This window comes from Pseudopodoces humilis, chromosome 1, assembly GCF_049639895.1.
Source record: "Pseudopodoces humilis isolate 2021_Gansu_Grassland_sample_001 chromosome 1, ASM4963989v1, whole genome shotgun sequence".
Lineage (NCBI taxonomy): Eukaryota > Metazoa > Chordata > Aves > Passeriformes > Paridae > Pseudopodoces > Pseudopodoces humilis.
In genome coordinates, this window is record NC_142200.1 from 51,979,136 (window position 1) to 52,001,778 (window position 22,643).

The 22,643-nt window shown below is 40.2% G+C and overlaps 1 protein-coding gene across 2 annotated transcripts; it reads left to right on the plus strand.

The window, feature by feature from the left end:
• Positions 1–44: 44 nt before the first annotated feature.
• IMPA2 (inositol monophosphatase 2) lies at positions 45–21,287 on the plus strand. 2 transcript variants are annotated; one of them, XR_015773968.1, is made up of 9 exons: positions 45–172; positions 6,232–6,365; positions 10,781–10,885; positions 12,164–12,209; positions 14,435–14,543; positions 18,052–18,160; positions 18,302–18,453; positions 19,279–19,919; positions 19,963–21,287. XR_015773968.1 is itself a non-coding variant. In XM_005517267.3 (8 exons), the coding sequence occupies exons 1-8, from the start codon at positions 59–61 to the stop codon at positions 19,392–19,394; spliced, it is 885 nt and encodes a 294-aa protein (XP_005517324.1). In that variant the 5' UTR covers positions 45–58; the 3' UTR covers positions 19,395–21,287. The 2 variants fall into 2 exon arrangements, 1 of the variants encoding a protein (XP_005517324.1); XM_005517267.3 differs by having other exon boundaries at positions 19,279–21,287.
• The last annotated feature ends 1,356 nt before the right edge of the window (positions 21,288–22,643 follow it).

The window sequence follows — 22,643 nt, forward strand, 5'->3', positions numbered from 1 at the left end:
GGGGGGAGCCGGGCCCCCCGCGCCCCCCGGCCCCGCTCCGGGCAGCGCGGCTGCCGCGATGAAGCCGTGCGAGGAGGAGGAGGAGGAAGGGCGGGCGGCGGCGGGCGGCGGCGGGGACCCCTGGAAGGAGTGCGCGGAGGTGGCGGTGCAGCTGGCGCGCCGCGCCGGGCAGGTGAGAGCCGCTCCGGCCCCGGGCCGGGCCGGGCTGCCCCGCGGCCGGAGGAGCCTTCTCCCGGCGCGGTCCGAGGAAGGGCCGTGCGGGCGCTTGGCTGGTGCGCAGAGCTGGGGAGGGGGAGGAGGGCGGCGGGGCTCGGCACCCGCTCAGCCGGGCCGCCGGAGGAGCCCTCGGCCGAGGGAGGGATGGCGGCGGCGGGGCCCCATCCCGGGGAGCCCCAAACCTTTGGGGGACCTGTCCCTCGGGGGCCTCGTGCCGCGGGGCCGCTTCCCTCGAGGCCCCATCCCGGGGCAGGGGGGGCCCAGCCCTCGGGGGTACTTCCCTCGGGGGTTGCATCCTTTCGGGGGGCCCCTTCCCTGGGAGGCCCCAGCCCTCGGAGGTTGCATCCTTCGGAGCCAGCATTTGTTTTCCAGAAGCTTGTGTAGAGAAAAATAACCGTGTCAAGGACGTTTTCTCTTGTTATATCTGGCAGTCTTCAGAGTGGCCGAAATTCACTTGCTAGGGACAAATAACTGTGGTGAAGGGCTATAGTAGCTTATTTCAGATACTTGCTTTGACAAGCAGGTTAGTCATCTCAGATATCCTGACCCCACTCTGTGCAGCAGCAGCAAAACTTCCACCAGGTCTAACAAAGCCAAGAAGTGGGATCAGCCAATTGATTGAGAAACTGGATAAAACACAAACCTCAACAATGTATATTTCTCTCATGTTTCCATTCTGCTCTATTTTGAAATGGACTTTGTACCTATACATTGTGATTTAAGAAACCCCCTTTGGTATCTTGAGTCCAAGACCCATAACTTTTCCTTAGTGTGTGTTATTAAACATAATTTTCTCCTTAGTAAAAAACAACTGCACAGATGAACAGAATGCCAGAGGAGAGGAGACTTGTTTTAATAATACAGGGACTAAATGGATAATCCAAATCAGGATGACAGGTCATGCTCTCGCAGACTCTCAAAACAGGAGTTTCTCCAGCACACTCATTCTGCCAGCCATTTCACAAGAGAGACTCATTACTTGCTCAAGCCTCCACACCTTATTTCTCAAAATACCAATTTGTGAAGGCAGCTTTAAGCTTCCCCAATCATTTCCCTTGTTCAGTAAATCACAGCTGAGCACCTTTTCCTGGAAGAAGTAAACATTCCATAAGACTAATCCTTGAATCCAGAATCACAGTTTGCCATTGCTACCTTGTAAATGGCAGGAAATAGCTGATTCCTTGTCAGGCCGAATTTAAACCAGACAAGGATGTTGCTTAAGTAGGACTTTGGAAACTGGGTATTTTTTTATTTTCCAATTATTTGGTCATGTTAAGGAATCTTTTTTGTTACAAAAGGCACTGGAGATCCTTCTGGAAGAAAAGGTGCAGGTATGGCATGGCTCTATCTTTTATTTAAGTGTCAGTCTGCTTCCAGCTATTGCCAAAATAAACTAGAGCTAAGGACAAAAAGTGCAGTGTAACATGCGTTTGGTAGGACTGGATTTTTATTGAAAATTTATAAAAATGGGGGTTATTAGGATCACCAAAAGCAGTCGATTCCACTAGTCAAGTTCATCTTTTTCTTCTGCTTCTCTTCCCATTCCCCAGATCTTTCCACCTTCACCTCCATCCCCAGAAATCTTGCACTCTCTGCCTCCCCAGATCCAGCTCCAGTCTCCATCCCAGCGTGAAACTTTGCTGCTTCAGCCTGTCTTTTAAGGTTCTCCCTTTCTCAGGACTGTGGCAGGTTAGGAAGGGTTGGAATCATTAGAAAATGTCTACAAGAGACTTGGCCCTAAGAAAGACGTGCACTTCCAGATTTTGGATTTCTAGGAAAAGTTAACCAGTAATACAGTTTTCTGGTCTCCCCTTTTGGCTTATACAGCTACTTGATTTGTATTGCATTGTCTTTTATGACTGTAGGTTCTTTCCAAAAGATAGGCATCTATACTCTGGAATAGTTTCTTCTAAACTTAAAAGGCCAATAAAGAAATGATGCTTGAATATGTGTCAAAAGTGTTGTTGCTGGAGTAACCTCTATTACTGGGTTAAAATCATTGCTTTTCTTGCCCATCCTGTTGTTTTGTTATTATTACTTTCATGGAATATCACAGGCTCTCATTTAATGTATGTATGGCTGTTTCATAACGAGAATGGCCATGGTTTTGTAACATCTGTAATTGACCTGCTTTAAAATTCACTCTATAAGGCCACAAATAACTACACTTTTTCAAACTTCTCTTTTGTTTTTTTTTACTGTGAGTAAGCTGCTTGCTCTGTTCATGAGAGTACAGCCATAGGTTTGATATGACTTTGCTCAAGAAAAGCAGTCATGACCAGTCTGTGTATCTTTGATGCTGGGAGCACTGAGCAATACCTGCACAGTTCTCTCCAATTGCAGAATTGGAAAAGCTTTACCAAAATGAGTAAACATGCATCCAGGTAAAAATAAGAGTAAGAAACTGACATTCGGACACAGTATGCTGAAGTCCAAACTTTTTCTTTCCTTTTTCTCTCATGGTTTTCTTTTTATTTTTTATTTCCTGGAAAATAATTTTATGAAACATAAGAGACCTAGCAGAATAACACTAAAAAAAAAATTAAAAATATATAAATAAATAATTTATTTTAAAAAATATAAAATTTCCATTGGTATTCTAAAAAACCAAGATTTTTTTCCCCTGTTATTTGCTCCCAGGGGAAATTTTTAGGCTATTTTCTATGTAACATGGATAGATGTTTTAGCAAACCAGATTGGAATTCCCTGAATTACTGTTTTTTATCTAGACATTTGATTTTATCAGTGGGCAAATATTTCAGGACAGTATTGCAACCAAGAAAATCCATCTTGGATCTCCCAGAAGTATATGGTGAGTGCAAGCAGTATGGTGAAATGAAATAGCTGACATGAGCACACTACTGTAGGTAGCTCTCAAGTATTGGGAGAAAAGGCATCTTGGCCCTCTGTCTTGTTCATTCTCCTTTGTTGGAATAAATTTAATAAAGGCATTTAAAAAGGAAGAGTCCAGGACTGACTGCCCTGAGCCCCAGTGTCTCCATTTCCCCTGCTCCAACGGAAATGAAGGAGGGAGCAGGGACAGCCTGGGTCTTGCTCTGTGATGTGGTCTCCATGTAATGATGTAAATTCCCCTTGCTTTGCATAACCCCCCAAAATCTCCCAAGCAGGGTATTAGGATAAGATCTGCATTAGAGGAGGGGCAGCATGGGCTAAGAGTGTTAAATGGCTCTGCTCTAAATAACCATGCTCCCAAAAATCAGTTGCTTAGAAATTGCTGAAAAATCTCTGTAATCTAGGGACAAGCCCTAGTACAGGAATAAAGTCTAGTAAAGTACATTTACAGCCAATTTACATCATCTTGATTGCCAATCTCATTGTACAATGGGGATAAGGTGCAATCAACTATTTTCATTTCATCATCCTGTAGTTCCTTTGGTTTCTGCTTACCTGCTGCCTGTAACCTAGAGTGAGACTTTCATGGAACCCCGTGTCCATCTGGAAAGACCAGGCAATTGCAGCAGGTATCCACAAACCTTATTGTAAGGCTTCTGCAGGAGAGGAGTTGAGTGACACTCAAAATATTCTGAGGCAGCAGGCTCTAAATACTCCTTTGTAGGCAGGTGACTTTTACGGATTTTTCCACATAAATTGAATTCTACACTGCTCTCAGCTGTTTGATAATTTTCTAAAGAATAAAAGTTTTTCATCAATTATGCAGAAAGTGTGATCCTTGTATGGGGATATTCTGGCTTGGATTGCATACCTGTACAAGCTGGAGCAAATGCATAGGGGTCCCTTTTGTCAAGCACTTTGTAAGTGGCAGAGAATTGCCAGAACCAGAGCCGTCCGTCCCGCGTGCTGTGGGCGAGTCTCCACAGCTGTGGTGCCCATTTGTGGCTGGTGACCTCAGCCCAGCATCATGACTTCTCTCCTCTTGACATATCACTTGCACAAGAGGCGGGGAAAAGCAGCTCATTGCAGGGCTGGTAAATGCTAAATGTGTGTTGTGGGCCCGCAGAGGAGATGGGTGAGAGCACCATCGGCCACCACTTCATAGTGCAGGCACACCCTTGGCTACTCCCGCCTCCAAAGTGGCTGGAATGGCCACCAGAGAAACAGACCAGGTTAAAGTTAAAAATGGTCATGAGCAACTGGGTAAAAGATCAGAAATGAAAAAATACTAAATTTGAAGCTGGGATGTGCAAAGGGTTGTACTCAAACTGGAGAGATCAAGTTTTCAAGCTTGCAATGAAATCAGCTGATTGCAGAGCACATCCACAGGAGTTTTCATCTCCATTTTTTGTTTCCCAGCAAGACTCGGGTATGATCTCACTGCCCTGCTGAGCAGTGGCACTGATTTAAATGGCTGCAAAAATCTCGATCAGTAAAACCGAATAGAAGTCAAGATGTGGCATTGCTTAGAAGAAATTAAAATCTTCTCGTCAAAAGGAGAGCATTCTTCATCTATTTCACTGTCAAGTTCCAAGCAGTAAAGACAATAGGAAAGTAAAGAAGAACAAATAAAATAAAGGGTATCAGCATAGCAGTTTTTTTAGAATACACAGCTGAGTGTGGTTGGAGTGTTTTGGATTTTGCTTTGGGCTGAAAAGGAGCCCAAGAGCCTTGCTGGAATTACACTTTCATGCTTCCATCGTAAATCCTTCAAGACAACCACGCAAGGCATTGAGAGGAGTAAAAAGATAAGATGTGGTTAATATTTTGAGATACAGTAATGAACTTTAGCAAGACCTCAAACTGAAAAGTACTACCTGGCCTCACAAGCTCAGTAAATAGGCACAAGTCATGTTTTACAGCCCACAGAGCAGAAACATTAGTCCAGATTCCTTCTATACTAAGGCAATAGTCAGCCACATCCATTACTTGTCAGAACAATTAGCACACCCTTTAAATATAGTATTTTATACTATGAAAACCAAGAGCTGAGATGACATTTGGGAGTTTCTGGCTCCCTTTCCCATGCATAATGCAGCAGAACTGTTTTATTTGGTTATCGAGTATTTCTCAATGGTTTTAAAATGCTTTGATCAATGGAAATTTAGTTAAGAAACTGAAATATATAAATTTTAGACAGGACTTGTAATATTGACCCTGTTGCTGCTGGGTTTAATACAATAATTCTAAACAAATAAGTGGTGTGAAATTTTTGCTTTGTTTTGTTGTTTTGGTTTTTTTGTTAATTTCAAATAATTTATTATTTTCACTGATTAAAAAATAAGCAATCTCCTTTTCCATCCTGTCCCTTTATTTTTCTTTTTAATGAAGAAGATGGGAAAAAAAAAAAAAACAGAAAGAAAATAGGAGAAAATGGAGAAAAGCTTTCATTAAGTGTTTTCCCATATGTGAATTTGTACTTGAGTTTGTAACAGTAATACTCTGGAGAATCGGATAAAGACATTTCCAGAAGAGAATTCCAGTTTAAATCATTGGTTTCCTATCGAGAGAAAGCTTTAATTTTTGTTCTTGTTAAATACATGGCAATTATTTAGGAGCCAGAGGGTGGCCAGCATTTAAAGTTCCAAAAGCCCACAAAAAAACCCCAAAAAAACTATGTGTCTTTGTTGGCAAAATGGAAAGCCACTATATTTTCCATATTGCATATCTTTTAAAGTAAGAGAACAGTGGTGTATTGGCCCTGTAAATAAAAAATAAAAAATAATTGAAGAAAAAAGTAAATAAAAAGGGCTTTCCTTGAAAAATGCCTGAGCCTTGAGGCTTTTTCTTATCTTGTGTATATTTTTGGTAATTTTCTAAATCATGATGACTACCAACATCCTTTCATTCCTTTAGCTGTATGCCTTAATCAGTCCTTTTCTAAACTGTCAAGTGAGGTTTTTGCAGTGATTCAAAATGCTGTGTTCCCAAAGAATGCTCATTAGCTCAGAAAGATTTTTTGTCAAAAAATTAGAACAGCCTCTGGTAGAATTAGGCCTACAGCTGTTTTTCAGTATTAGCTATATTTTTTCAGTGATGATATTATTTTAGTATGCACAGGCTGAATGCCCAGCAAATCTGATTTATGAACTTCTGTTTCAGATTATTAGGAAAGCTCTAACAGAGGAAAAACAAGTGTCCACAAAGACATCTGCAGCAGATCTCGTGACAGAAACCGATCATTTTGTGGAAAATTTAATTATTTCTGTTCTGAAAGAGAAGTTTCCCTCCCACAGGTGAGTGTCTATAGAAACTATCAGTGACCTTTTTTTGTCCTTTACATGCTGCATATCTGATTGGTATTTAAAGGGAACTTTAAAAGTCTGTGTATCTTTCTTACGTCTCTGTATCTTTCTTATATATTAACCAATTTCTGTTGGACATTTTCATAGGACTCCTATTTTTTAAAAGTACCATTTCTTAATACTTAGTACTTTGTATTTTCTATGTTTCTCAATATATGTATTTAATAGCAATGTTTCCCCTGCAGGGACATCATGGATAAAGGTTTCATGTGGATCTCCATGATGTTCAGAATACTGGTCTGTTGCCTACTGTATAAAAATTATGCTAATGCTATCTATAAAAATGTAGCAGAAATATATGTTAGCAAAGGTCCCACCCTGCTGACCTTTCCTGTTGCCATCACACATATGCATTTGCCAGATCAGGAGAGGTAAAAGTGTATTAAATGACATTTACCTTGTGTTCTATAGTAAGACCAGTGAGAAGCAGGTCTGTTTGTCATCATCAGTATTGGATGCCTACTCATAAACAGGCTATAAATTACTACATGGTGTGCAAACCCAAGGTTTTAAAAGTAGATCAGGTTGTCAATTCCTCTTGAATTATTGTGGTTGACTTAAAAATAACAACTCAGCTCATGCACAGATTAGAGAGAGAGTTTGTATTAGTTTGCCAGGTTTGGTTTGATGCAGAGACTGCCATTGATTTCTACATTTGACATCAGTGGATAAAATTCATTTTCCTGCAGAGCCAGTGCAAGGCCTGCATATCCCTTAAATAGTGTCTGACTCCCTTCTAGCTGTGGGCATCTCTGATGGGAATGAGCCTTGCATTTTAGCACTGTGCAGAAATGAACAAAGAGGAAAATCTGAACGGCTCAGCTACTTATGTGATTGTCCAAGATGCTGCTGGGCAAAAAACCACCACCATAAGAAGAGCAGAAAGCATATTTTATACTATTTTATATGGCTTTCTAAATACATGCTGTATGTGATGGCATGTTGTACAGCATTATGTGTGGTTCTTGGCTGCAATTCTCAAGAGAATGCCAGGCTTTACAAGCCTATTATTTGTGTAATATTCCTTCTACTATTGCTGGCTGTGCTCTTCTCTCATCTCCACTCCTACGTTAGTTTTTTTTTTCCTTGAGCAGTCTGGCAGAGAACATAAAACCTACACATTTCCCATAAAATGCGAATCACCAGACACACTCAGAATGGGAACAAAAGGTCAGCATAGGCCTAGGAACTGAAAAACCCCAGATTTTATCAACTCTGTACAGTTAACTTCTGACTTTATAAGTAAATGAAGAAACTGCCATTTCTTCAAGACAATTTTGTTGATAGGGGTTGTTGGGTTTGCTTAGAATTTGTTCAGATAATTAATGCGTTTAGATTAAGCAATAGATAAAAACTAAATTTAACTAGACTAGGTTAAAACATGTGCAATGAGGAGTCTACAATAGCAGTCAGGGGCTAAATTAAAGTACAGTGAAAATATGAAAGGATCATTTATATTGTATTCAGTCTTTCCCCTAACCTGCTGTTGAAAGCAGCACTGAAGATTTCTGTTATTTCTTTTCTTCTAAATCATCTTGATTCTTATGTCCTATGAAACAAAACGGACTTCAGGTGTTAGAAGAATTAAAAGGGATCTTATTAGAATCTGCCATTTGCACTGAGGCACTTACAAGTCTTGAGATACTGGAAGTGTACTCAGAAGTAAAGAGAAATACTCGGAAAACCATTCAAAAAGTAATTCTGTCCCATGTTTCTTTTTTCTTCTCTCCTCTTGGTTAAGTGGAATGTATCATCTTCATTCACACTTCACTCAACTTTTAATCTTTGCTCACTTTTTAGTACTCTGATGTGCCCCCAGTGAGTCTTTTCTAAAGGATATTTTTTCAGATAGATCCTGAGTTGTGGGTAGGCACAGCCAGACTTCCAGGGGCTACTGGTTGCAAAAGGCTATCCCAACATTTACCCATGCTATTATTACACAACCTGCCATCTTTTGCGTTCCTTGTGGCCTTAATTAAAGGCATTAAAATCAGGATACAGGAGTTTGAGAGGGTGACATCCAACTCTAGCTTCCCATCATTCTGTCCTCAAATCCCCATATGGGTGTAGGTGAGGGACAGCCCCATCCTGTACTCAACTGGATATAATTCCCGCTGCAGATTATGGTAGGTTACAGCTTCTCTGCTGTTCCTGCAGTGAATTTCAGAGTGGCCCCATGGCGTGAACAGAGGTAGTCTAAGGCTTGGCTAAAATTACTAGACTCATTTTCAGTGGGAATAAACTGTAATCCAGATTTGAGCAGAGGTCAGAGGAGCTGACAGGCTGGCATATTAAATTAACTATTTTAATGAGGTGGCTACCCCTCCCACTTCTCAAACTGTTCCTAGAATTTATTCCAGTACTTCACACGGAGTGTTTTGCTTAGTTTGCAGGTTTTTACAGGACACAGAGCAAGACATCTGAGGTGACTTGCAGGACTCTCACATTTCCCAGTGTTGTATAGCAGCAAGGGTTTTTTTGCTACCCATTAGCCCAGATTTTATAAAATGTGCACCTAATTTGTTCCACATCTGTTCTGGAAAAATTGCTCTTGAGCATGAAGGTTTTATCAGTGGCACTGCTGTGCCCCAGCTCCAGGTTAGCATTTCTGAGCTCAGGGACTGCAGCGTCACACCCCCACTGTGAGAGAAAGGCGAGGGACTGGCTCCCAATACTCAAGGGCAAACCTCTTACACAGAAATACTCCTGTCTTAAATGAGGTTCTCGTTTCACCTTTCTTTGGCTGGCAAGACAGCAGCTATAGGTCAAGCTCCAGCTGGAGGAACTGGCAGAGGGTTGAAGCAGAGGTATAATTAATATGGAATATGGATAATCTGAGGTGGGATTGAAGGTGCTTCACCTACAAGAAGATGAACCTCCTCTGCATTCAGCAGCATAGACAAGGCATGGTTGGGTTTGGATGCTGATTACAGGTTTTGTGAAAGCTAAAGCCAAGTGATACAGCAACAACAAGACTAAATAATGGAATATTTAAAGCAAGGAGCCTGCAAAGTGTTATGTTAAACTGAGAGTTTCAAACACTTGTTCAAGTCTTTCCTGTTTCTCAGTTGTGCACTAACACTTTGTCCTTCAGCTGTTTCATTTAATGGAGATAAAAATAGTAACCAACACTTCCTAATTCCATCTTCATACCAGCTGGGGGTCTATAATGCTATCAAAATAGTCTGTTTCTATTTAGGTTGAGCATTTGGAAAACTCAAGAAGCCTCCTCCTGTGCTGTCTGCAGAACATTTTAAACTCATGGCTTCATGTGGTATCTGGAATCTTGAGGTACAGGTTGAAGACACAAAATAAAATAGCTGCTACTCTAGTCCTAGGGATGGACTCTTGCAAAAGATATTCTCACTTTACTTTATCCTTTTTTTTTTTTCTCTTTGTGTCTTTGAGAGAAGCTTTTTGTATTCAAGCATTTCCAGAAACTCTGAATATCACTCCCAGCTGTTCAAATGTGAAACCACCAGCAAGATTTGGTACTAGCAGTTGGATTCTACTCCTGTACATATAGGGCTTTATGAAAATCTGTGAGAGTAGCACCTGCACATCTCTTACAGAAAGAGACCTTGGGCAGTTTATGGGAAAGCAGGGATAATTAAGGTCGACAGGAAATGTGCCAGAACTGGATGTTTGTTTCCCAGGGAAAAAGAAGGAAAAAACTACTAAAAGAAACTGGGACAGAACAACAGAAGAGAAGATGATCTCAGATTTCATTTTGTGCCTTGTGCATCCAAACAACAAACAAACAAAAAATAATTTGTTGATTTTTTTCTGGGTCATGGGAAAAAGAAAGTCCAGCTTTGTAAACCTGATTTCCTGAGTCAGATTACTGTAAAAAATACAAATACAAACAAGAGTGTGAATTTTCTAAGAGTGTATTATTTCCTTCTGACTTAATTTGACTGCAGAAGAGAAGCAGGTACAGTTTGCAGTTTATATTACTTACTGCAAGAGACAGACCTAGCCTGTAAAATTATATTCTGCATAAAATAATCTCCTTGAGTTCCAGGGATATCAGTTCAGATCTATTTCTGCATTCATTTTCATGGCTTCCTTAATGGTATATTGGGAAAGTGTACATAAATAGAGTTCTTTTTTTGATATATAAAATAGAATGCTGTAGATTCAAGCATTCTCCCTCAAAGTCTCTATGAAATTTACCAGTTCCTAAATTTAAAAAGCAGTGTGTATGTTTACATTTATACAAGAATGTTTTATCGAGAGAGGGAGAAGTTCTCTCTTAAAAACAAGAATGATGGAATTGTACTTTCCAAGTCATGCATCTAAGCTAATGGTCTGGGATACTTGTTTTACCCTTGCACCACATGCAGGTTTATTGCAGAAGAATCCACTGCTGCAGGTTCAAAATGTGTCCTCACCGACAGTCCGACCTGGATTATTGACCCTGTTGATGGAACGTGCAACTTTGTGCACAGGTAAGTGGCCAGCAGCCTGGGAAACACATCAAAACCCAAAATGTAGCTTCTCACAGGTCCTCCCTTCCTCCTGAGGAAGAGGAACCTGGTGGGTTCGTTCCTTTGGCTCACACGAAGGAGCCATCCCTTTATCTCCTGGTACCTGGTGGGCTGCGTTGGGGGGAGGCCACGTTAGTGCTGTTACCTGAGGGTGAGCTGGCGTTTCTGCCCTTGGCACTTTAGGGTGCGGGGCCTCGAGTGGCGCCGCAGGAACAAGGCCGTGCTGTGAGGGCGCTTGGCCCAGCGCCTTGTGCAGGTTCCACACGTTCCTTCCAGGAGCGCCCTGCGCCCCGCGTCAGACACGGGTGCCTCCTTCTTGCTGGGAAGTGCGGCCACTGCTTGTGTGAGAGCTGAGCTGCACGGAGATACTGGTGCTGAATTTATAAAGTACCTCCACAGAACGAAGTCGTGGGGTGATTGCTGCAAAAATTAACTTTTAATTCACCATTCAAGTGTGAGGCATTGTAAACTAATGGCTGTTCATAATATTTCTGCTTAGAAACCCTGCCTTATAGTTAGCGGCTTAAAGTAACTACAACTTTCATAAAGCAAAAATTAATCATTTGCTTGACTTTTGGTGCAATTACACAGAATTCCAGGGGAGATGGGGGATGCCACGTAGTGATGTTTCATACAATTAAGTGAAATTTCCTCTTTCTAGCAGTATTTTCTGGACTTTGAAAGTGCTTTCTGAAATGTGTTTTTAAGAAATGAATTTATTTCATTGTTTAAAATGTAGTAATTATACAATAGTCAAACAGACCAAATTAAATACATGATCATCACTTTGAAAAAGGAGAGCATAGAGGAACTGTTTTCTTTTTATTGTGGTATCAGCAGCAAGGTATCTTCAGGCTACTTAATTGCTATCTCAGATGCACAGCTTGAACAAAATGTGCTCTTAAAACCAATGACTTGTTATAACATCAGTGCTTTTACACTGGATAATTCAATTACACTAAAGCAAAAACCAGCCCTAAATATACTATATGTTCAGTGTAAAAATTGTGATGTCTTCATGAGTTTATTTCTTGCCTTCTCCAATATTAACTTACATTTTAAAAGGAATTGACAAAGTTAAAGAGGCTGACAAAAGAGAAATAGTATAATGTCAAGTGCATTTTGACAAGTAAAGTAAACTCACAGGGCTCCATGTGGGGCTTTGTTGCCTAAGGGGTTGCTTAAGGAGTAAGTTGAGAGATTTTTTATCAGTACTACTTCATTTCTTATTTTTCACAGATTTCCAACAGTGGCAGTGAGCATTGGATTTGCTGTTAACAAAGAGGTATGAAATATGTTCTTTAGGATGGGAACCTGAAAGCTGGCTAGAAGTCTCAAAACCGTGTGGGAACTTTAAATAAAAAAAAAAAATTAAAAAAAAAAATCAGTCACTACTCAGGTTTTTCTATGCTTTTTAAATGCATCTCATCATATTCTAATAATTTAAAATCATAGTCCTACAAAACTTACTTATGCAAACTGGCAATTTAAAGAGAATTCTATAAATTATTATAAGTATTGCAAGGTTTATTTGGAGAAAAAGGAAGTGCTGGTATGAGCAAGGTTTAGTTAGACAAAACCATAAGTTCAATTTAGTGCTGCCTTTTCATAATTTAAACACATATCCCAGTGCTCCTGTGTTATTATTATTGCCTCTTTCCTGCTAGCAGTATCTGTGAAAGCTAACTCCTGCAAAGAGTCAATGTAGAACTGATTTTATGAAGACTGCAAAATTACGGACCTAGTTCATTCAATCTGCATTTGTATTTTTCTTAACGCAGTAAAATAGTTATATATTTACCACATGAGAGCTTGATTATGGTGAGGGTGGGAAGGTACCTAGCCTTCCAGTGTGCCATTTTGAGTTTCCTAGCTATACTCATTTGTGCTAGTGCCTTTTCTCCAGATGTTGCTGGCTTACAGTTTGATATATATCTATGGAATAACTAGTTACTCAAGTTGCCAATGAATGTGCCTCTTTCAGCCTAATTCCACAATCTTAAATATATGTATAGCTTTAAGCAAAGCCAGCAAGAATTCAGTAACAACCAAGTTTTCAGATGTACTAGTACCTCTTACTGATTTAAACAGAATAATGTTGCGTACTTGTCTGGTTAGACTTTTCAAACATGGAAACTGCGGAGAAACACTTCCATGCTTTTCTGAAATTTATTCATTGCCAAAGGTCCTTTTGAACACTACATTTTATTACCAGACAGCTTTCTCTAATATTTATGTTTTCTTGAACACCATCATGATTTTGATGCTGCATATTTTGGGTTATGTAAACTAAACAAAGCTGAAACAAAAGTAAAGAATTATGTTAAATCTCCCAAATAGGACAAGCAGAAAAAAGAGTAAACTGAAAAGGAGCCAAAGTACACACAAGGGAGCTGGCCTGATTATAAGCCTTGAAGAAATTCCTGCAGATGTCTTTAGGGAAAGAGTCTATTAATAGTGTGTTCTTCAAAAAAAAAACCCTTGGTTTAGATGGGACCTCAGGGTAGGGAGCCAAGACAGTCTATTACCTTTGAATTGTCTCTGATGAGCACCGAGTGCAGCAGGAAAAAATTTGAAGTCTAAAACATCTGAGGTGTTTTCTTGACCTTGTGGCCGACTTCTGACACCTTGGGCAAGTCACTTAATTTTTGTGTACCCTTAAATTAAACAATGCTAATATAACTCATCTAGGAGCTATTTTCAGAGCTGACCCTTGAAGTTTGTAAAGTGCTTTAAAGTCTTTTGGTGGAGCCTATTGAAGTAATAACAATTTTAAATACCAAGGGTCTAAGTGTGACCCTCTTTTCATTGGTAAACAGAATCTCCCTACAAAAATTCCACTGTTGCACATTCTTAAGCTTTCATTGAGGGTATTTCTGTCCCAGCTCCTTCTCTTGGAGTCCTGTGACTTCGGGAGACAAAAGGATTTTGCAGAGAAAGATTTGAACAAGTGACTAGAGTGTACTGCTTTGATTGAAAAGGCAGGCAAATTCAGTGCACCACAAAAGCTGAGGTGCCTACAAAAGCGTGCACTGTTAATAAAGAGTGGGCCATGACTCCTGAGTTTGGATGCCTGACTGATCCTGGGGCCTCAAATCTTTGTGGTCCAGACGAAGTCAGTGGGGTTGCTTCAAGGAGTAACTGCTCACCAGTGAAAGCAAAGCATTCAGAGTCTTGCCTCAGAGGTCTTGCATATTTTCAGTAAAAACATTTCAATTGCTTTTGAAAACAACTCAGTGTTTAATCCATTCTAATGTGAACAGAACCAAACTGTGAGTAAGAATTTAGAGGATCAGGAACACATTGCATTAACTTCTCTCTATAAACTGAATTTTATATGACCTATATCTCACAGTAATAGTAGAATTATTCCAGTTTTTTAGCATCAGTGTAATTTTTATTATGTGTACCAATTAAAATATTGATGATCTTTTTGCCATTAGTAGTTGTTTATATTTATGATGAGTAATTTGAGTTGCATTCATTTCTTTCCTTTTCAAAATCTTAAAGCTTGAATTTGGTGTAATTTACCACTGCACTGAAGAACGATTATACACTGGTAGAAGAGGTCAAGGGGCATTTTGTAATGACAAAAGGCTTCAGGTATCAAAAGAGACAGGTTGGTCTAGATTTTGTTAGAACTCTAAAAGGAATATATTAATTTTGTTTCAGAGTTGTTGCAAATCATCATTAGGATAATGAACATCATTATCCTGATGGAAAGTATTTCACCTGCATGATAATTTTGTTGTTTTGTGTTTGTTTTTTTCTGAAAAATCACTTTCCTCCTTTTCTTTTTAAAATATACATCTGAATATGAACTATTTAAATAATCCTAAATTATTTTGCTTCACAACCATTGTTTAAAATAAGGAAGAATGTGTAGATTCACCAGTTTCATTCCAGCTGAGCACTGGCATAACTTTTTATAAGCAAGATGCAATGGGAATGGTGAATTGAATTCAGAGTACTATTGTGGATGCTATTCACTTATTTTCCAATGAACTTGTACGTCACAGAGTGTTTGATGTCTGTAGGCAAATGTGCTAACAGTGTATTAAAGGATGCATGCTTCATTAGGGGTTCTATAACAGCTTGCTCTGGTGTGTGAGGTATGTTTCAATGTACAAATAGCCGGCAATATTTTGCCAATGCTTGAATGGAATTCTTTTATCAGTAAACCAAGTCATAGATCTGTCTGTTTACCTAATGATTATAGACAACAATAATTTGGTATTATTTAGAGAAGTTTTCTTTTAGTTAACCAAAATGCAGAGGAGAGCACAGCACTCAGTTGTAAGTAGAAGCAGACATGTGCCAAAAATCCGTACCACTGCACACATGAGGTGGTAAAAATTTTACCCCAAAGGGAGATTTAATGAGCTCAAAACACAGTAAATTCAAGCAATTTGACATACAGATTTCTTTAGTGGCTGAAGTAAATACCTGCATCAAGATTTTACCTAAAATTTGGAAAGTTTGGCTATTCATCTAAGTTAATAGTGATCTGGGGTCTACATATTTGAAAAGACAGATTGTAAAGTCATTGTAAATCTTAAATCCCTAAGATTTTAATCAGGGATTATACATCATGTTTTTATCAGTGCTCAAATATGTCATATTCCAAAGAAGCCCATACTGGCAGAGACTATTAGGAAGACCTGGGGGCACTCCCAGTTGGGCTGCATGAACCACTGTGGAAATGGCTTCACATGCTTTTGCAGTCAGAGAGTTCTGGTTCCCAGCTGAGCAATGAACAAATTTGGCACATGTCACTTCTGTCTTCCTTTCTCTAGACATCCAGTCTATGTGGGTGTCTAGAACATAGCAAGGGAAGTAGACCTTCTGCCCTTCCAAATGCTTTGAAATTTTCTTTTGTTTTGAGATACATCATTTTGTGGTGGGAAGTTCTCACCAGTGAAGTTGGATCTACTTTAATCTCACTTCTACTGATATTATGAATGTTTTAAATCACAGTTGCTCTGTAAGGGCTGTGGCTTCAGTGAGATAAACCAACCCTGGAAGAGAGACTTGTGTTTCCCTCTACCTGCCCATGGAACTGAAGTGACCATGACATGTTTGAGATCTAAACTCTCATGTCACTTGCTGCCATTTGTTTTCAGGAAATGTAGTTGTTGTATGATGTTGATCTACACTTATACATTCATAGTTCAGATTTAATAATCTGAAATCACAGCTCAGGCAAACCCATTTTTGTAGAGATTTGGTATGGGAGTCCACCATGGACAACTCAGGCAGTTATGATACACTCAAATGAAGGATCCATCTTCCCTGTTATCTTGAGTGATACTTTCTTCTCATGCTTAGATTCATGTCAGGCCTTACATGTGCTAATACTGTAAATGTATTTTCTTTTTTTAATCTTCTGTGTTCAACAGAACTGATCTTTTCCTCTTTATCTACATCACCGTTAAATCTTTTCTATCAAGCCTGCCTTTTTTTTTTTTTTTTACCTCTATCAGACTGAGGAATAGTCAGTAAATTTTATCTAATATCTTGAAATCCCAAAATCTCATAGTGTCTTGTGATCAGTCAGCTCCTTTTTCTAAGCAGAGACCTCCCTCTTAGTTGCCTTAGTCTGTTCATCCAATTTCCAGCTATAGCCTTGAGGAAAATTGAGGAGATCTGTCTCTGCATTAGAAGTATTTTTAATAACTCAAAAGAATAACTGTCCCAGTCACAACCTAACCATGACTGGCATGGTGTGCATGCTTGGTGTATTTCAGCAATGAGATGGGCATTAAATGTTCTCTGATTATAAATTGGGTCTGTTATGGCAAATAATCTAAGGCAGATTGCTTTCACCATCCAGAATTTTTAGTAGTGGCTAAGCAACAAATACCCTACAGCGTGCCTGGATTGGTGTTTTTCTGTTTTAAAGCAATAATTTAAAAAGAAGCAGTTGAATACATGTTCCTACAGATGTTTGTGACACCCTGTAACTTTTAATCTAATTACGTATCTGTTACTCACCAACTATTTTACCACATTGCTTGAATCCATAAGGTTCGTCTGCAATACTAAATTCTTTGGTAGCTTGTTTAATTAAATGATGCCTCACTCCAGCCTAATTTGCTTTTGAAAACCTCCTTGCTCCTTGTGCAGAAAACTTTCAGCTTATGCAGGTAACTGTAAGAACCAGGTAGAGGTTTCCTACCTGAATGAATGCCTCCTACCCTTTAGCCCAGGGTAGGAGGTGACACCTAGCAGTGGACACAACCCAGTCAGTGAGTTTTCCACCACTAAACCTTTGAGTTTTGTCGTCGCTTTAACTCCTCTGAGTTCACCTGGAACAGCAGGAGCAGGCACACTTGGAATATGATCAACCATCTCCACCTACATTGGCACACGCTTGTTATAGCCTGGCAATATTCAGATCTCACATGAGGACTGCTTCAACACCTCTCAAGTCACTGTGAGTCTCTCCTTTGACTCTACACAAGGCTGGTATCTCCATCTGCTCTAGGACAGCATTGCCTTTGCTGAACACAAGACAAATAGAACATTTACAGATTATTATTATTAAAAGTTCTGCTTTAATTTGTCATAAGAAGGGTTTTTTTCTCAGTCATAAGGTGTCTTCAGTCTTTGAAATGCCAGAATGAGCTATTACTAGGTGACTGGTGATTTAGAAAGAAACTTTTCTTTCCTCTTACTGGGTTCCCAAATGTTTATAATTGGTTAACAAATTACATTAAAATTCCCTATTCAAAAACCATCCTGTTTTCAAATATCAATAGATTAACATCATTAGCAGTTGCTAGATTTCTGGATTATTTTTAGTTGACTGCTAGTATTAGTGAATTTGCCAAAAGGCAACTGGTCAATGAAATAAAACAACGTATGGAAAGAGAAGGAATGTAAGAATGCATTTTTGGTTTTAATCCTCCTGTTTTGTTTTTTTAAGTGTGTTTAGAACAGACCATTTGATAGGAGAAACCTAGTCTTGAATTTCTATGCAAAGTTGTCACTTTATGAGAAAGTAGGAAAAGGGACGTAAAAATTATTTTTGTGTGAAAAGTCCATTAGTGTATAATTTAAAAACAAATTTATGGAACCTACCTGGAAGCTGTTGAATTAATGGAAACATCTCCCTACCATTGCAGATATCTCGAAGGCCTTAATTTTAACAGAAATTGGTCCAAAACGTGACCCTGCAACATTGAAATTGTTCCTTGGTAACATTGAGAGATTGCTCAAGGCCCAAGCACATGGGTAAGCATATGTCTCACATTTGTGACCAAAAAGTCATTTTAAAAAGTAATTAAAAAAAATAAAAAATTACTCCAACAAGTGTGTTGTATACATAGGCTGAAGTCAAAAGCATTTTCTTCTTTGTGTTGCTGTGGGGTGTAGGGTCCGTGTCATTGGGAGCTCGACGCTGGCCCTGTGCCACTTGGCGTCCGGCGCTGCAGACGCCTATTACCAGTTTGGGTTGCACTGCTGGGACCTGGCAGCGGCCACTGTCATCATCAGAGAGGCAGGTGGCACTGTGATAGACACTTCAGGTGAGCAAAATGCCCTTGCTTTTCCACTGACTGTTGGGGGACTGAGTGAGTGGCTGCCTCAGGGTACCTCAGTCCAGTGCCACCCCTGAGGCTCTACCTCGTTTCTAGCGATATCCTGTAGAAATGTCTGTGCTCTCCACTGGGCTCGGGCTGGTTATTCAGAACACACTGATGTAATTCCAGCAGGAGGTTTCATCACATCAAAGGTCTTCTGAGTCAAACTGTATTTCCAAGACTTTGAGTAATTCCCTTAAAGCCTTGTACTTACAGTAAGGAACCGGCCCAGGAGATTAGCAGGTACACTCAGACATTCCAATTAGATTTCAGCAGAGACGTCCTCCCGAGAAAGGAGGACTCTGAGGTACCAGTTTGGACATACATGACTAGAAACTACTCAGAGGGAGTAAAGGGCAGCACAATCTCCAGATTATTACTTAATTTAGATGGTGCACATCTCAAAGTCATGGTTTACTGGTGATCAGTACCTGGATACTGTGGAAAGATCTGTGGATTAAGAAGGGTATGCTGAATGAACTTCTGAATTTCTGTCCCCTTGCTAGAAGAGGGGAATATTGCATTTATTTATTGCATTTATTATTGGCTACTGAAAAAATCTAGGCATCCCCTGCTCCTCTTGCATACTTTGGCTCTCTATCTATCTATTTTATAAAATAATTTTTTGCTGGAATTTCCACGTAGGAGTTGTTGAATTGTCCTTCCCACCCCAAAAGGAGCTACATATGAATTTGTTTTGTGTTTCTGACCCTATCTAATTACAGCATGGCTTATATTTAAGACACTTCTCATTAATCCTCTTGTCCTCAGGGGGACCTCTGGATCTTATGTCCTGCCGAGTGATTGCTGCAGGCACGAGAGAGATGGCCATGTTCATAGCTCAGGAAATACAAACTATTCACTACCGACGGGACGACGAGAATTAAATACTCATTGTGCGGAGCTTGCCCTCCTGAACCATGTAACGTTTGCAAGATGGGTGTCTTGGAAGGGTATGTGATTTCAGCAGGATGATTTCTGTGGAGATTTTCTGTGTCAAATATTTTTTATAAATTTATTACCATGTGGGAAGGCATAGGGAGATTTTTAGACCTCTAAGAATCGTGTTTCCTTTTTAATATGTATCTCTTTCAGCAGTATCTTTTTTATAAGATAGAATATTTTACTTGTAGCAAATTAGTCTCAAAATTAAGTGGTAATTTCATATCTGTGGGGCTGATATTTAGTCTTTTGTAACACGCAGCTAAAAAATGGAACTTTATTTTTACAGATGCAGATCTCAGGTAAATGAGCTTTAGGACTGTAGTAAAGGAGGAGTAGTTGAGATGTGTGCCTATAATAATACCCTTGTTCCACGATACTTAAGAATGCAATTAAAATAGTATTGTTGTTTCCTGATGACATCATAGCTCTGTATCCATATATATACACATCTCTGTGTATGTATATACGTGTATATATACACCTATATGTAATAAATATATATATATATAGGTGTATAAATACACCTGTGGGTGTCCATGCATGTATACACACACATCCCCAGGGGTGTATGTGTATATATATGGATGTCCTGGATGTTTACAGCAACTTAGAGAATGCATAGAGAGAAGAAAACTAATATTGGAAGCTGTTTTCAGGTAATGGTTTTTCTTAGGTGATTCCAGTCGGGGCTATGCAAATGGCAAATAGCAGAGCTGACCATGGAAAGTGTTTAATTGTTTTACAAACTGTCCAGCTGGTTTTGTTTCCCTTCGTCCCTCTGCATGGGCGTAAATCATACTGTCCTGTAGGCCTCTGTAAGATACTCAAACCTGCAAACAATTACTACCATAGAGTACTTATAGTTAAAACCAGGAATATTGAACTCAAGCTGAGTTATTCACAGTATTAACTATGACACACAGCAGTAGGAGGCCAGCAGAATAGAGCACAGTGTCAAAGAGCTGATTTTAAGGAAACTTCAAGCAGCATAGAAGGATTTGGTCCCTTACAGGCAAGTTATTAAAAATATGGACATAAGATATGCTTGCAAAAAATTGTAAATCACATGCCATTCTTGCACAATGCTGTAATCACACTCTTTGATCAGAAAAGCCTGTAAAATCAGTTACATAGATTTCCTAAATACACAGTTGTTGTCTATCCCTGTATGTAACCCACAATTTCTATTTAGATTGTGTTTTAAATCATGAGCACAGGGAAAACACAAGTGTGTCAAGAAAAGCAGTTGCTATGAAATCACTTCTATTTTTTCATCAAAAATTTAATTAAAGGGTATCTCTTCTTTGCAAGAGTGCAAATTGAATAAAGGAATGAGCCAAAAGATTTGGTTAAAAATCTAACTTTTTTTTTGTACACTGCATGTGTAGACTTTTAAACATGTTCAGATACCTGCTTAGAAGATACAAACTAAACAATATTTTTTTAAAATAACCCTGTGTGTGTTTCTTGCAATGAAAAATGTTTTTCACTGAATATAACATGAAGTTCTGTGTGATTTCTTGATTGTTTTTCATGAGAACTACAAAGTATTGACTGTGTGGGGAATATCTAAATCAAACTAAGCATTTAAAAGCTGATGGTTCTTAGCAGAAAATCAACACTTTCCATCACACTAATCAACATTTTGTCACTGCTCCCTTTTACCCCCTCCATCTCTTTGTACCCCTGTTTGGAAAAGGAGATTGTAAGCCCTCTGGGGCAGGGACTACGGTAGTTTGGCTCTGGTTTTCACAGTGCTAATAGAATGAGATTTTGGCCCACAACTAGGCACTGAGGTGCTATAATAATAGAAATAATAAATGCTAATAGGCTCACTTGTCTCTTGTTCACTCTGCCCCCACTTCCCGAGCGCAGAGGAGATGGGAGTGACAGATGCCAGGCTTGGTGGCCGCGCTCTGATTCCAGGGTGCTTAGCCCTGGCAGCCGTGGGAGCAGCTGGGGCTTTACTCGGGCTTGTGCCATGCCTGTAAGCCCTGGAAGGAAGCTTATGCTGGCAGGGAATCAAGTGTGGTGGAAGCTGAGCCCCACTTCATCCACTCCCCCTCCTCACCCCGTCCCCCCCACTGCATGTGTGAGAAGCTGCTTCATGGCTCTGCGAGGTTTCCCAGCAGCTCAGCTCACTTGTACAAAGAAAGTCTCTGACCCAGTTAGGGCTGGTGTGCCCTGGCGTTCCCGGAGCTCGGCAAAGCGGGGAAATCTGTGCATCCACTTCAATGGCACACGCCAGCAATTTGCAACACTGGGAGCCAAGCAAGGCAGGAAGGGAAAAGTGCAGAAACCCAATCCCAAGTTCTCATTTGTGCCCAGCATGCGGTTTGGGTTTTTATTTGGACTGTGGTGCAAGTATGTTAAACTGGCCGTGCATGTGGGGAGCAACAACCCCTGTCTCCCCCACCTCCTCTGCTGCCTGTGTGCCAGGACAAACATTTCTGAACCCTTCCAGAGGAGCAGATGAGTGAAGTGATCTGCCTGCAAAGTACCCCAGTAAACAACAAAGGGATTGTTTTCCAGGCACACTGTTTTCCCAAGCCAGTTCTGTCCCCGACCACCATGAGCGGCTGACTTCAGGCACCGAAGTGTGTAGCAGGGGGCAAGCAGGACAGCTCCCTTCACAGATGGTGTCACAGCATCCCAGTTCAGAGTTTGCATCAAAATGCAGCCTTAAAGTTATTTGACTGCAATAAACCGTACTGGAGTTTGTCCTCTCTTCCTTTTTTCTTGGTATCCAAGTGAAACTTCGCTCAGCATGTGCCCAGCAGCTCGTCCTGTGAGTGCAAGCATTCATAGTGCAGCACATTAGCCAAAAACTTAAATCCCCCAAAATGCTCAAACATGTGGACTCTTTTTCCTGCCAGCTGTAGTAAAATGCTTCAACTGTTTTCCACTGCATACGTTATGGAGTATATAATGTATCCAGAATGGAAGAAGATTTCCTCCCTGAACACTCGCACAGCAAAGATGCCTGTGCTCTGAAAAGTGAGTGCTTCCTCTGTAAGCAAATGGTGCTCAGCTTCCCAGAGCTATTCCGGCTCACATCTGCATCCCTCACCAGCTCACTGGTGGAGAACAGCTTCCAGTCTGCTGGTCTGGTCTCAAAGGGTGCTTTCTGGTAGAATAAATAGTGGAAATAGCTGTAAACTCCAGGGAAATGGTCAGTGGCTCTGCAGTGT

Excerpts from the sequence above, each read along its gene's own strand:
- IMPA2 (XM_005517267.3), top strand. The coding sequence starts at position 59 with ATGAAGCCGTGCGAGGAGGAGGAGGAGGAAGGGCGGGCGGCGGCGGGC. Across the intron at positions 12,210-14,434 it reads GATTTGCTGTTAACAAAGAG|CTTGAATTTGGTGTAATTTA; the intron begins GTATGAAATATG and ends AAAATCTTAAAG. Across the intron at positions 14,544-18,051 it reads TCAGGTATCAAAAGAGACAG|ATATCTCGAAGGCCTTAATT; the intron begins GTTGGTCTAGAT and ends CTACCATTGCAG.